The sequence below is a fragment of the Manis pentadactyla genome, chromosome 4 (assembly GCF_030020395.1).
Source record: "Manis pentadactyla isolate mManPen7 chromosome 4, mManPen7.hap1, whole genome shotgun sequence".
Lineage (NCBI taxonomy): Eukaryota > Metazoa > Chordata > Mammalia > Pholidota > Manidae > Manis > Manis pentadactyla.
Window position 1 is genome coordinate 21,703,066 of NC_080022.1, and position 11,946 is coordinate 21,715,011.

At 35.8% G+C, this 11,946-nt stretch overlaps 1 protein-coding gene across 31 annotated transcripts in view; it reads left to right on the plus strand.

Annotated features, from left to right (window-relative positions):
• Positions 1-11,946, plus strand: part of EPB41 (erythrocyte membrane protein band 4.1) — a 224,511-nt gene that overhangs the window by 172,067 nt on the left and 40,498 nt on the right. For 9 of the 31 annotated variants that reach the window (XM_036915003.2, XM_057499900.1, XM_057499908.1 and 6 more), the window contains exons 12-17: positions 856-1,034; positions 4,159-4,215; positions 4,380-4,421; positions 5,371-5,433; positions 9,850-10,026; positions 11,807-11,857. In XM_036915003.2, the coding sequence (XP_036770898.2) occupies positions 856-1,034; positions 4,159-4,215; positions 4,380-4,421; positions 5,371-5,433; positions 9,850-10,026; positions 11,807-11,857 (569 nt within the window). The remainder of the gene's footprint in view (positions 1-855; positions 1,035-4,158; positions 4,216-4,379; positions 4,422-5,370; positions 5,434-9,849; positions 10,027-11,806; positions 11,858-11,946) is intronic. The other 22 variants (XM_036915024.2, XM_036915014.2, XM_036915023.2 and 19 more) reach the window with 17 other exon arrangements.

The following is an 11,946-nucleotide window of genomic DNA, read 5'->3' on the forward strand; positions in this document are numbered from 1 at the left end:
TTTTGTCTACCTGTCCTTTCTCCTGATCAGTAAGGTCTGTGCAATCCCTGCCCCTTTAGCAGCCCTCTCACTTTTAGGAAGTCTCTCAGACTGTCCACGCAGATCAGCTGGATATGAATCCCTGTTTTCCTCAAGCAGCTGGAGTCTCAGCCTCTCCAGGTATTCTGCCTGTCTTAGCTTTCCAACCCCTCTAATCACCAGAGCACCATGCAATGTAGGTTTGTGCTCCAGAGAAGATCTCCAGGGCTAGGTGTTCAATAGTCCCAGACGTCCACTCCTTCCCTGCTCTGTTCCTCTTCCTCCCGCCGGTGAGCTGGGGTGGGGAAAGGGCTTGAGTCCCACCAGGTCTTGGCTTCGGTACGTTACCCTCTTCTGTGAGGTCTGTTCTTTCCTCCAGGTTTATGCAGTCTGGCGCAGCCTTCTTTCCTGTTGCTCTTTCAGGATTAGTTGTATTAATAATATTTTTGTATTATATGTGGTTTTAGGAGGAGGTCTCTGTCTCATCTCTCACACTGCCATCTTTAATCCTCGTATCATCGTGTGTAACTTTTTAATAAAATGAGTTTTCAGTTTCTTACTGTGATATCCATGCCCCTTCCCTTCTTTATAGAACACAATTTTCAGCACAATTTTGCTTTTCTATTAAGGATACTTTTAGATTTCTTATTGCCATCAGCTGCCTGGCAGAGCACGAAAGATTTATTTATTTATTTATTTATTTATTTGCCTTCTCTGTGATAGCCCTCTGGGCACTGTAACACTCATATGTGTCTGAATTCAGTTGTTTAACCTGGTTTGAGGTAGCACAGTGACATGTGCCTTCACTTATTCTTCCCTTTTCCCTTTCTCACAAAGCAGCAGCTGTTGATTCAGCAGACAGAAGTCCGAGGCCCACCTCTGCACCAGCCATTGCTCAGAGTCAGGTCACAGAAAGCAGTGGCACAGGTTCTAAAGCTCAGAAGGAAACAGAGAGGGTTGCCATGGAAGGGGAAGAAGTACCACCTGAGCAGGCTGAGCCCACAGAAGTGTGGAAGGTATGTCATAAGTCCAAATACCCAGCTTATTCACTTTCTGATTCAGAAATGTTAACTCCTTGACCAGGAAGGCTTTCAAAGCCTTTATTCTTGTAGAATCCTAATGAAGTTATCTCTTCCTCACTCTTTCTAAGAAAAGCTATCTCCCATGAATCTGTAAAATAGTTTCATAGAATTATGTCATGAAGATTGTAAGCTATCCCTGAAGTTTTCAGGTCACCCACACTTTTAGCCAACTTAAACTTATATCTAAAAAAATGAATCTATAAAACACCATGACATCTGCTTTTAAAAATAATTTTTACTCATCCAAAAGGAATCTCCACATTCCTTTTTTAGGAAACTCTGCTAATATGATTAAAATACAGCTTGATTTCCTAAAATGGATATATTGCAACATATCCTAGGAATATCTGGATGTTACATATATGTGCTTGTTCAAATCTTAAGTAACTTTACAAAAGGAGGAAGATCCATTATGTAGAAGTATGCTACTCATTTGCTTACAACTCTGAGTTTATTGTACCCACAATCACTGAACCTTGTTGAAAATCACCAATTTAATTGGCAGATTTTCCAAGTAACAGTAACTGGACTGATCATTTATGTGTTAATAAGCTTTTTAAACACATTTAACCAGTGATGGAGTTGAGGTCTTAGTTCAGATTTATTGAAGTAAATACTAGGCTCACTGTTGACAACAGGAATTAATAGAAGCAATCTTTTTGAGAAAAATTACATTTCCATATGTCTGTTAAGAAATTTAAAACCATATAAGACCTTAGTAAGTGCTCTTGCCTTGGCAGATACATTAATCCTATTCTTTTGGAGCCAGTTCAGTGTCTAGTTTATCTATAGAACTGTGGTCAATCTGGCTCTGTTTTGACTATATTTTTTAAAAACCTGTTCAATATAACACGCAGTTTTTTACTGTCCTCTGAGACACTTGAGTCTAGAGAGAGAAAAAAATGGAGTGAATGGTGGGTGTTTGTGTTTTTTTTACCTAGCCAAATGTGTATGATATTGGCCACGAGTTTCAGTATCAAAAGTAACTTTTGAATGTTAGATTACCTCAGTTTTCAATGTTAGGATATCTTAGCTGGCACTTGGACTATTTGTTATACTAACTAGAAATTGTTGGATTACTGGAGTTGGCAAGGGAATACTTCTGAGTGGCTAAGATTCCTTTGGCTTTCTGCTAACTTACTTGTTCTTTTGCCTATAGGGTAGACACAAGTATCTTCAAGAATAGGTTCCCTTTGTTCCTGGGCCCTTGGCAGAGTGGAGAGATCACTTCCTGGTATATGCACCCCATTTAAGTGCCAGTAGATTTAATTGTGTATAAATATATGTTTTGAGATACTTGAGTTATGATTAGACTGAAAGCCACCTCTGATAACCTTCTATTACTTTAATAGTAGTGACAGAATTAAGGGTGACTCTGAGTTTATTTGTAGCAGTTAGAAAATAATTATGGAATTTACCCAAAGCCATATTTATTATAGAAAGCAATAGTAGTAATAAAGTAGCTTTGCAACTATAAATGTCATTGTCTAATACTAATTTGGTGGCAGCTAGAGACAGCCTTTTGGCATCTTGAGTCATTGGACAAGACCTATTTTGCAAGTGTAGAGATAATACCTTTCCCCCAAGTACATCTTTATCTCATTTAATGTCTATGGCGGGGAGTGGGGGCCATACTCAGAGCCACTGTTGCTACTTGGCCTTCCTTCTTAGACTAAAGTAGAGGTTCAAAATTTCTTGCTGTGGGATGGCTAAGGATCCAAAGTAAAAAGTCACTTTTTTCATTTAAACAAGTAATTTTAAGCTTTAAAAATAATTTAAAACTATAATTCACAAAGTGTTCACAGTCTTATGAAGATATTATCTCCGTTTTGTAAGAAAAAAACACCCTAAACTCAGGTGAAATAACTTGCTAATGGCCATAAAGCAAGTGTATTTGGATCCAGAGTAGAAATGACCCATATTTTCAATTAGTCCTGGTAGTTAAAAGTGCTGTATCTGGATGTTCTTATGATTTAACAGTGTCATGAAGTTTGGTGTTATCTTTACATTCAGTCCTAGAGAAAATATCACAGTGACCTTGTAGTCTATGGTAATGTGGCCAAGTGTGATTTAAAAAAAAATGTCAAAACCACAGATTGATGAGGTCCTGTAAAGAACTTAATGAGACAAAGTGATTGATTTCACCCTTAGTAAAAACAGTTTTCTAATTTTGAAAACGCAGTGCTTTAGGCATTGCTCACTCTATTAAGCTTCCTCTTAATCATCTATCTGGGTTTTTTAAATTTATACTTGCTTCATTTGGGTTGTATAAAAGACTATTACTAAAGGTGTTTCAAAGGTAGGATGTTACTCTCTTCATTCTGTTCTATTAAGGATGAATCTTGCCCATCCACCAAACACAGGTTCCAGTTCCCAATGGAGGAGATTGCTGTTAAATGTTGCAGCTGAGCCCTATGTGTGCTTATTTATAAATCAGTCTCGGAATTAATTGCATGTGTCAGTAACAATTTGGATTGAGTTTATGTTGATGTTTGTTGTCTAATAAACTGAAGGGTCACTGACTCCTTAAGTGTATTGATCAACTAACAAAAATTTTTTTTATTTACCTGCTTGGTGTCATATGTGATTTATTATGTGTGTACTTTAACTGTAAAGATTTTTTTTGTTTCTAACTATATGTATGTCATACATTGATACCTTTGTAAATTTTTTTTTAGAAATTAAAATAATTCTAGATCATTTTTAAAAAGCAAAACAAAAACATGGCTTATGAAAGCCTAAATTATATTTTTAGTAAGTACTTTTTTAATTAATAAGTATAAAAATTTTTTCTCCATCAGGAGAATATCTTAATTTTCTTTTTTGATCATTTGGCTGTCCACATTACCTGTTCAGCCTTGAAAATGTTGTGAACTAACAGGTTGCTGTTGCAAATATGTCCTTCCCTTATTGTGACACCCACAATAAGACTGCATCATGGTGATCACATATCAGCTTATTTCATGCCAGCTTAAAGGTGCAGCTTATTTGGAAACAATGCTATTCATAGAGACCTACTAACCTGAAATGTTTTTACCACTTTATTTCTTAAATGTAGGTGGAAAAAACCCACATCGAGGTCACAGTACCCACCTCAAATGGTGACCAAACACAGGTTTGTGCCAACAGGCCACTTGTTACTTTCCCCCTTCACCATCAGTTTTTTCTTCTCCCCCATCCCAGTCTCCTTAAAAAAAATTGTAAAATAAAAGTTCAAACAAACTTCAATGAGCCAATATTTTATCTTTTTTTTTCTTTTTTTAATAATGGCAAAAACAGAAGCTTGCAGAAAAAACTGAAGATCTGATAAGAATGAGGAAGGTTAGCCATCTTTCACTTTCACAAAACTACATTACCATCACCCATGCTGACTTTTATGATGCACTAAAAAGACAGTGATCCATTCTTTTCATTGATTTCTCTTAATCAGAAATTACTCTCCATAGCAGATATATGTATGTATATATGCACACACATATGTATACCAAAGAAATTATAATCCTATACTATATATTAAGAAATTTCATTAGTATAAGCTTTCCAGTAGGAAAATAATGGAATGATTATTGATGGTCAGACCTATCCTTTAAACTTTATAAGAAATATTTCCCGGTGACACCATATTCTTGGAGTCATTGGCAATAATTTATACATATTTTTTGTAGAAACCATCATAGCAGCAATTCCCAATATTGTTAATAACTGTGGGTTTGACTGCTCTGTGCCTCATTCTTCCCCATAATAGAGTGGGGTGAATCCATTTTACAGATTAGAATAGACTGATCATGTATTAAATGCCCTTAGGTCTTTCTTATGAAAAGTATTAGAGATGTACATACTGCAGCATTGTAAGTATCAAATACGTCTAAAAAGCTAACGTTTTAAAGCATTTCTTTATTCCACAAAACATGGAGTTTCAAAGCTTCTTAAAGTCATGTATTTTAAGATAACTGTCAAACAGCTCAATTTCAAAAATGAACATAAAAGAGCTTGTTATGTAAGAAGCCAATGAAACTAGGAGCACTGTCTGTTTAGGTAGCATCATCACATTTGTCCATCATTCATGAACAAGGTCATCCATTTGCTAGTGATAATCATGTTCTCTATGTGTCCTTGTAGTTCTGTGACCATTTCATGTTGGCATATGCTGTGCTGTGGACATTTAATTTTAATTTTTTTTTTTTGGTTTGCCAATTTGCCTTTTTTTTCCCGCAAGAACAACATTTTAATTTTTTATGCTTTTCTGTTTTTCCCTCTTTCATTTTCACAGAAAAAGAGAGAGAGACTAGATGGTGAAAACATTTATATCAGACATAGCAATTTAATGTTGGAGGTTTGTATGAACTTGAAGCTTATTTAAGTTGGTTGCCTGTATCCTGAATTCTTTGCTGATCCCCTTTCTTTCTGTGCTGGTTTGGTTTTGCATGCTATTGCATGAGAAAATTTTAGGTTTAAAAAGGCTTTTGCATGTTGGTAAACATGAAGATATGCAACCATCTCTCCTGACTCTTTTTAGTTTCCATCTCTTACACTTACCTAAAAAATATATGATTGGGACTAACTCTGCCTCTTGTGGTTCCATTGTTTTACCCACTTTTAGAAAATTCTACATCATTGTTAAAAATTCCTTGAGTTGTCTAAGAGTATAAACTCTGTATATCCCAAATTAGTACCATTTTTTAATCTTCTGAGCTGAGAGAGTATGGGAAAGTAGAAGAAATCACCACAGTTCAAAATGGACTTAAAATATTGGGGATGTCAGAAAATGACAGAAAGGCAATCAGGGGGAAAAAATACAGAAGGAAAGAAGGAAGCCTAGCATTTAATGAGTAGTTTTAATGAGTATGATAAAAGATAGTCTAGTCATATAACTATGTCTGTGGGTATAGGATTATTTTATTTTAAAGATGAGAAAATTGAGGTGTAAAGAAATTAGGTAATTTCTCCTTGGTCACAAACCTGGTAAATTGGTAAAGCTAGGATACGTTTCAGGGAGTATCTAACTCTATTAAACTACACTTTTTTCCATTCAGGAAGAGCAACGTATTGTCTGCTATATCAACTATAAGATCATTTCCCATTATATTTAACACTGGTGAGATTTTTACCAGACTTAACATTAGTCTACTTTATCTAGTTGGGCTCCACACTGGATAGGGAAATATAAAACTAATTAAAAGGTGAGGAGAACTCTGTGAGGAAAAACAAGGAAACTGGAATTATTCTGTGTGGAGAAAACTGAGGCCACATTAGTCTACATGTCAGAAAAACTCATGTAAAAGTTGATGACTAGATTATCTTGCAGTTCCACTCAGACAGAGCCAAAAGAAATGGGCATATAAACTCCAATATTTGGGGATTTAACTTAAAGGAAATATAAAAATATAGGAAGATGATAAAAATGGCTCCTGCCTTCAGGAGGCTTACAGTGTAGAGAAGTGGGGAGGAGAGAAATAAGAAACAAGTAAACAAATAGCAATAAAATGATTACAAGTTATAAAAGCTTTGAAGGAACTAAACCATATGCTGTGCTAATAAAAGGGATCTTCTCAGAATAAGATGGACAGGGAAGCTCTTTCTGAAGAGATGGCATTTTCGCTGAGACCTGAAAGATGAACGTATATTGAATGTGGTAAATACTAAGCTTGAAGTTTGAAGAAACTTTTTCAGATCTTTGGTTTAATACAATGGCCTCTAATAATTACTTAATCTCATTTTATCCTTTGGCAAAATGTATATTTTGAGTGCCTGCTATGTATCAGGTACTTTGATAAAAGTAATAAAAATTAGGGCTAGCCTTCATTAATCAAGTACTGTATGGTGAGCCCAGGGCCAAGCACTTTACATACATTTACCTCATGAAATACTAGGTTTTCCAAGGCTGGATCCTAGAGTATTTCAAACTTGGCAACGAGATTTCTTTGCTTTAGCCCATAACTGAAACTAGACCTAAATGAGAACTTCAGCTTCTGCGATTAGGAATAATAACAGATGTCAGTTGATTACCTGGTGCTGAGCAATGTAACATCTTCCAATTTCAAACATGCCTATTTTTTGAGTAGTCCATCTTTAGTGTTTCCTTTTAACTGGAACGTGTAGTACCAATCATATATTTACCATTTGTTCCATGAGGTGTGTTATGGCTTCTGAGACTCACAAAGTCCCTGTGTGTGATGTGTTTTTTCCCAGCATTTCATTTGACAGTCATGAGAGGGGATTTCTAAATAAGTGTGTGTTTGAAAATTAAAACTACTAACTACCTTTTGAGAACGTTATATATTTAATGAAGTGTTTGGTTTGATTGCTGCTAAAATTATAAGATGATAGGCATCAAAAAGTGTCTAACTTGAAAACAGCCAGGTAATTTGGCTAACTATCATTTTCTAGCTATTGTAAAGAGTTCTTTTCCCCACTAAGGAAGTTCTCTCAAATTATTTGTCACTCTAGCAAGTTGATCTTTTTTTTTTTTTAAACCGTCCTCCTCCCCCTACTCCTACCCCGCCCCCACCCCCACTAATGCTTTGTTCTGGCCAAATAAGGTCGAGTTCATTTTTAGATCTACCTCCTCCTCCTCCATCTCCCAGAGGGAACCTGTAACAAGTGTCTATGACAAATTCTATTTGGAACAGGTCCCTTTGAGATCTTAATTTTACTCTGTGCCCCCACAGGTTTCCAACAGAGCCAGCTAAGAAGGATGGAGAAAGCTTCCTCAGAAGCTACTGATTTTATTGCAACACTTATTTTCTCAGGTCCCTGGCCCATCAAAAACTAGGCAGGAAGAGTAACAAATCACCACTCTCATATTAAGATGCTAAACCAGAGAATTATGGCTCTCCATAGCACTTCTTATTTTTGTTTCGCTCCATTCACACTTTCAACTCTCCCAAATGTGTTAAGTTGTTCTTGAACCAAGCAGATTTAATTCCAGTTAGGAGCTGGGTCTTAAGGCTATACGAGCCTGTTGGGTCTCAGTTGCTCAGTCCAAAGCTGAGTCAGACGGAGCTTGTATATGCTTTTCTTTAGCTAGGAAATGTACTTTTCTTTCTTTCAGCTAAAACAAAAGTGCAAACTGTTGTTTCCCCATAGTGAAGCCCATATTCATGAGCTATCCTTACATTTTATCCCAACAAGCAGAGATATTCTTACGTGGGAGCTACAGGATTGCCCTTCTTGGATTAGTTTTCTCTTTGACTGATCTAAAAGCAAATATACATGTTTCAGACTTGCAAAAATAAAAAGAATAGACTATTGAATGAGTTTTCTAAATGAATATCTCCAGAATCAGAATTGTGTCATGTGCCTTACCAATCCTTTTACATATGCTATTTTCCCCTTGACATTGCTTTTGGAAAAAAATGTATTTATTTGAAGCATATTTCACTCCAGAAAAAAAGCTGTTTTAATACATGTTTGTTTAGATGAGTTCTGAATTTTTCTTTTCTTTTTTTCAAAATGAGGCTGTTTCCCACAAAGCCAAAAAGAGAAGAAAGACTAATCCCAAAATTCACACGTCATATTAGGAGATATACTCAATATTATGCTTTTCTTGGATACAGAGCTCTTGTAACATATAATAAATACAGAATTTCTAGCAGTCATCAAGTGATGGGCTCCTAGATATTTTGATCTCAAGCAGAGATTTTTTTAGTTTTTCAGAGAAGTTGGAGAAAGAACATTTGAGTTTTTGTCATCAGGTTTCACATTTAATTCCATTTCATTTCTGGCCAAGTCTCCCTTTTGAAAGCTTTGTATATCTCCTATTACCTAAACCTGAATATTATTTCTGGCTTCATTAACCTTAGCTTTTATTATTTCTTCCTGGAATATGCCCTTTAAGAGCTTACCCCTGTTGTCTACTATTGAAATCTGATGGAACAGTTCATTTAAATTATCAAGGAGGTATATAAAGTATTTGATATGAACTCTTATTAAATCGCTGCCAATCCATTGAAAATTACTGGAAGAAGGTCCCTATTTTGAACTACACTGAGACATGAAGTAAAGCTGTCAGAAGCTTTAAAGTATAAGGCTTTTAGTTTTTGTGAATAATATTGGCAAAGAAAAAAAGCCATTATATTCCATACTCTGAGTGATTTTTCAGAGGTAGTAACAATTTGCTCTGGAGGCTTGAGCCAGGAACTTTTAGTAGTAAATTTTTATATCAAGAAAGGGCTATTCCTGTTTATCAAAAACCAACAATAGACACCTGGTAATGAGCAAGCAAAACTATCTCCAGGTAGAAATAGAGGGATACTGTACAGTTGCAACTCACCAAAGAAAGCAGCCAGTTGTGGAAGGTAGATCTTTCACCATGTCCTTCACTTAACAGTTTCTCCTTATCTATTGCTATCTCCATCCTGCCTGAGCTGAGCCTAAATCAGTTTATATCAAGCTGAGGCTGTGGGGTTACCTTCTTAAGATGAGGAGTTGGAGATCTAGTGCTGTGTCATAATGGGAAGGAAAGTTGTAAAACTAAGGAGTGAGCTCTTTTATGGGTTATATTAACTGCTAGGAACTGTGGGGTAATGATGCTTCACTGCTTCCAAGAAAAGCACCTTGTTAAAAAAAAAAAATAAGCAAATATACCTGTTGTATATTTACAATTTGAATGCAATTTATGGATTAGTAACATCTGTCCTGGATGTGGTGTGTTTTCTACCAGTGCCTGTCATAGTTTGATGGGCTTCCCTTGGTGTGTTTTTTTAACCTGAGTATTTATTGTTTTGCATCTTTGTCCTTTCAACTGTAGGATTTAGACAAAAGTCAAGAAGAGATCAAGAAACATCATGCTAGCATCAGTGAGCTGAAAAAGAACTTCATGGAATCTGTACCAGAACCACGCCCTAGTGAATGGGATAAGCGCTTATCCACTCACTCTCCCTTCCGAACACTTAACATCAATGGGCAAATCCCCACAGGAGAAGGAGTGAGTACTTTGTCCTTGTGACTAATTGTGAGAATGAATGAAATTAATGTTTTTGTATATTAATGTTATGTAGGGGAAAGAAAGTGTAGAGCTGAAATATAGCTTTGATGCTAATTTCACCAATTTGTCATAGCTTTAAGGCATTCATAATCAAACACTTGTTTCTTAAGTAACATGGGCTACTCAGTTAATTATATGAGCCATTTAGAGCTATTAGTAGACAGCTGAGCTCTGAGCACTGTCTCTGCAGCTGCATGCTTCTGTCTAGTGTGTGTTTACAAATTGACCATAAGCCAGTGGAACTTTATGTTCAAACTGTGCCTTCAAAGACCAGAGAGTTTGCTAAATTTAGTAAGGTCAAAATTGGAACAGGATAAACATTTTTCTAAAACTTTATTTGAACATTTCTACAACTTAGAAATGTCTGGAATGGTTGACCACAATTATATAATAAAGCAAGGAGGCCCTAAAGCCAGATAATGTGGAATACCAAGTAGTAATTATTGTATTTCAATTTTAGAAAAACTACTGATGATTTATTTTGTCTTTATGAGTAGCATCAAAATTTTAACATGCTAAGTTTTATAACAAAACCATGATTAGAAGAAGCCAGAGACACTTTCCAGGGGCTATAATTGTTGTCATTGCCTATTTTAGAAATCCTACATGTAAATAAATGAATCTTTGTAATGAGGATATGTTGAGATCCCTTTAACTTATATTTGAAAATTATTTACTTAATCATTAGCCTATATGAGTTAAATATTTATATATAGTCACAGTGATTCAGTGAGTGACTGTAATGATTTTTAAATTATGTGCTTGCTTTCCCCCAAAAGCAATAACAATTCTAGTTAAGAAAGGTAGTACTGTCTTGATAATTTTTTAAAAGCTTGTTTTTATATTCAGAATTCATTGTAAGCTATCCAACTTATTTACTTTCTGGAACTGGAGAAGATGATAAAAGTTGGCTTACAAGTGTGCCTTTTTATTTTTCAAAATGTGATTAATTGGCTAACCGTTCTCCAGATAGAGTTGAACCAGTTTCACCAAGTAAGGCTGGGGGAATTCCTGAATGAGGGGTAGCTAAATAGAGTTACCAGGGATGATGGGGTGCAGTTGTCCCTTTGTTCTGTCCTTAGCCTTCCTTCCCTGATAAAAGTGGGCATCAGTTTTGTATTCTAAGCCTAGAGAATGCACCCTGAACTGAGACACTGACTCTGCTTTCTACATTTTTAGACTCCAGGAGAAAATGCCTAGTTGCCATCTCACCTGGTTAAATGTCTACAAACCATAGCTGCATATTTTCTAGAAGTTTTCTCTTTGACTCTGTGGAAGTAATAAAAGATGCTAAACTACTTTGAAAAAGTAACTTACTCAAAAGGTTTGGTAAATTTGAATCAGTCTCCATTTCCAGAAAATATCTTGTATCTTAGTGGAAACCCTTCAGAAATCATCTCAGGGCTGATTGGGAATGGCTATGTCATTCTGTGGACTTTAAAGAAACGACTTTTTATAAATTAAATAAACTCAGTGGGGAGTTACTTGAGCAACTTTAGTTCTATGCTTTGTATATTACCCCTCTATTTAAACAATGAAATAAATAAGAAGTGTATTGTGATAACCTTTTATATAGGGTAACTCCACTTTGGCATATCTTACTTTTTCTTTAATAATTAGGACAATATTTGCATTTTCTGGGGATGCCTCTTCCAACCTTTGACAGCATTGTTGTTGCATTGCAAGGCAACTGAATTTTATATAATTTGTGTATGACCAGGTGAAGAAAACCTCTATCCTTCCCTCGGAAAGAAAGGTTGGTGGGCCAGAGGTAAAGCTGCTGTTATGACTTGTGCTTTTCAATCAGAATTTGCTCTTGTCATGGCACTATGCAGATAATTCCCCCAGAAATGAACAGCA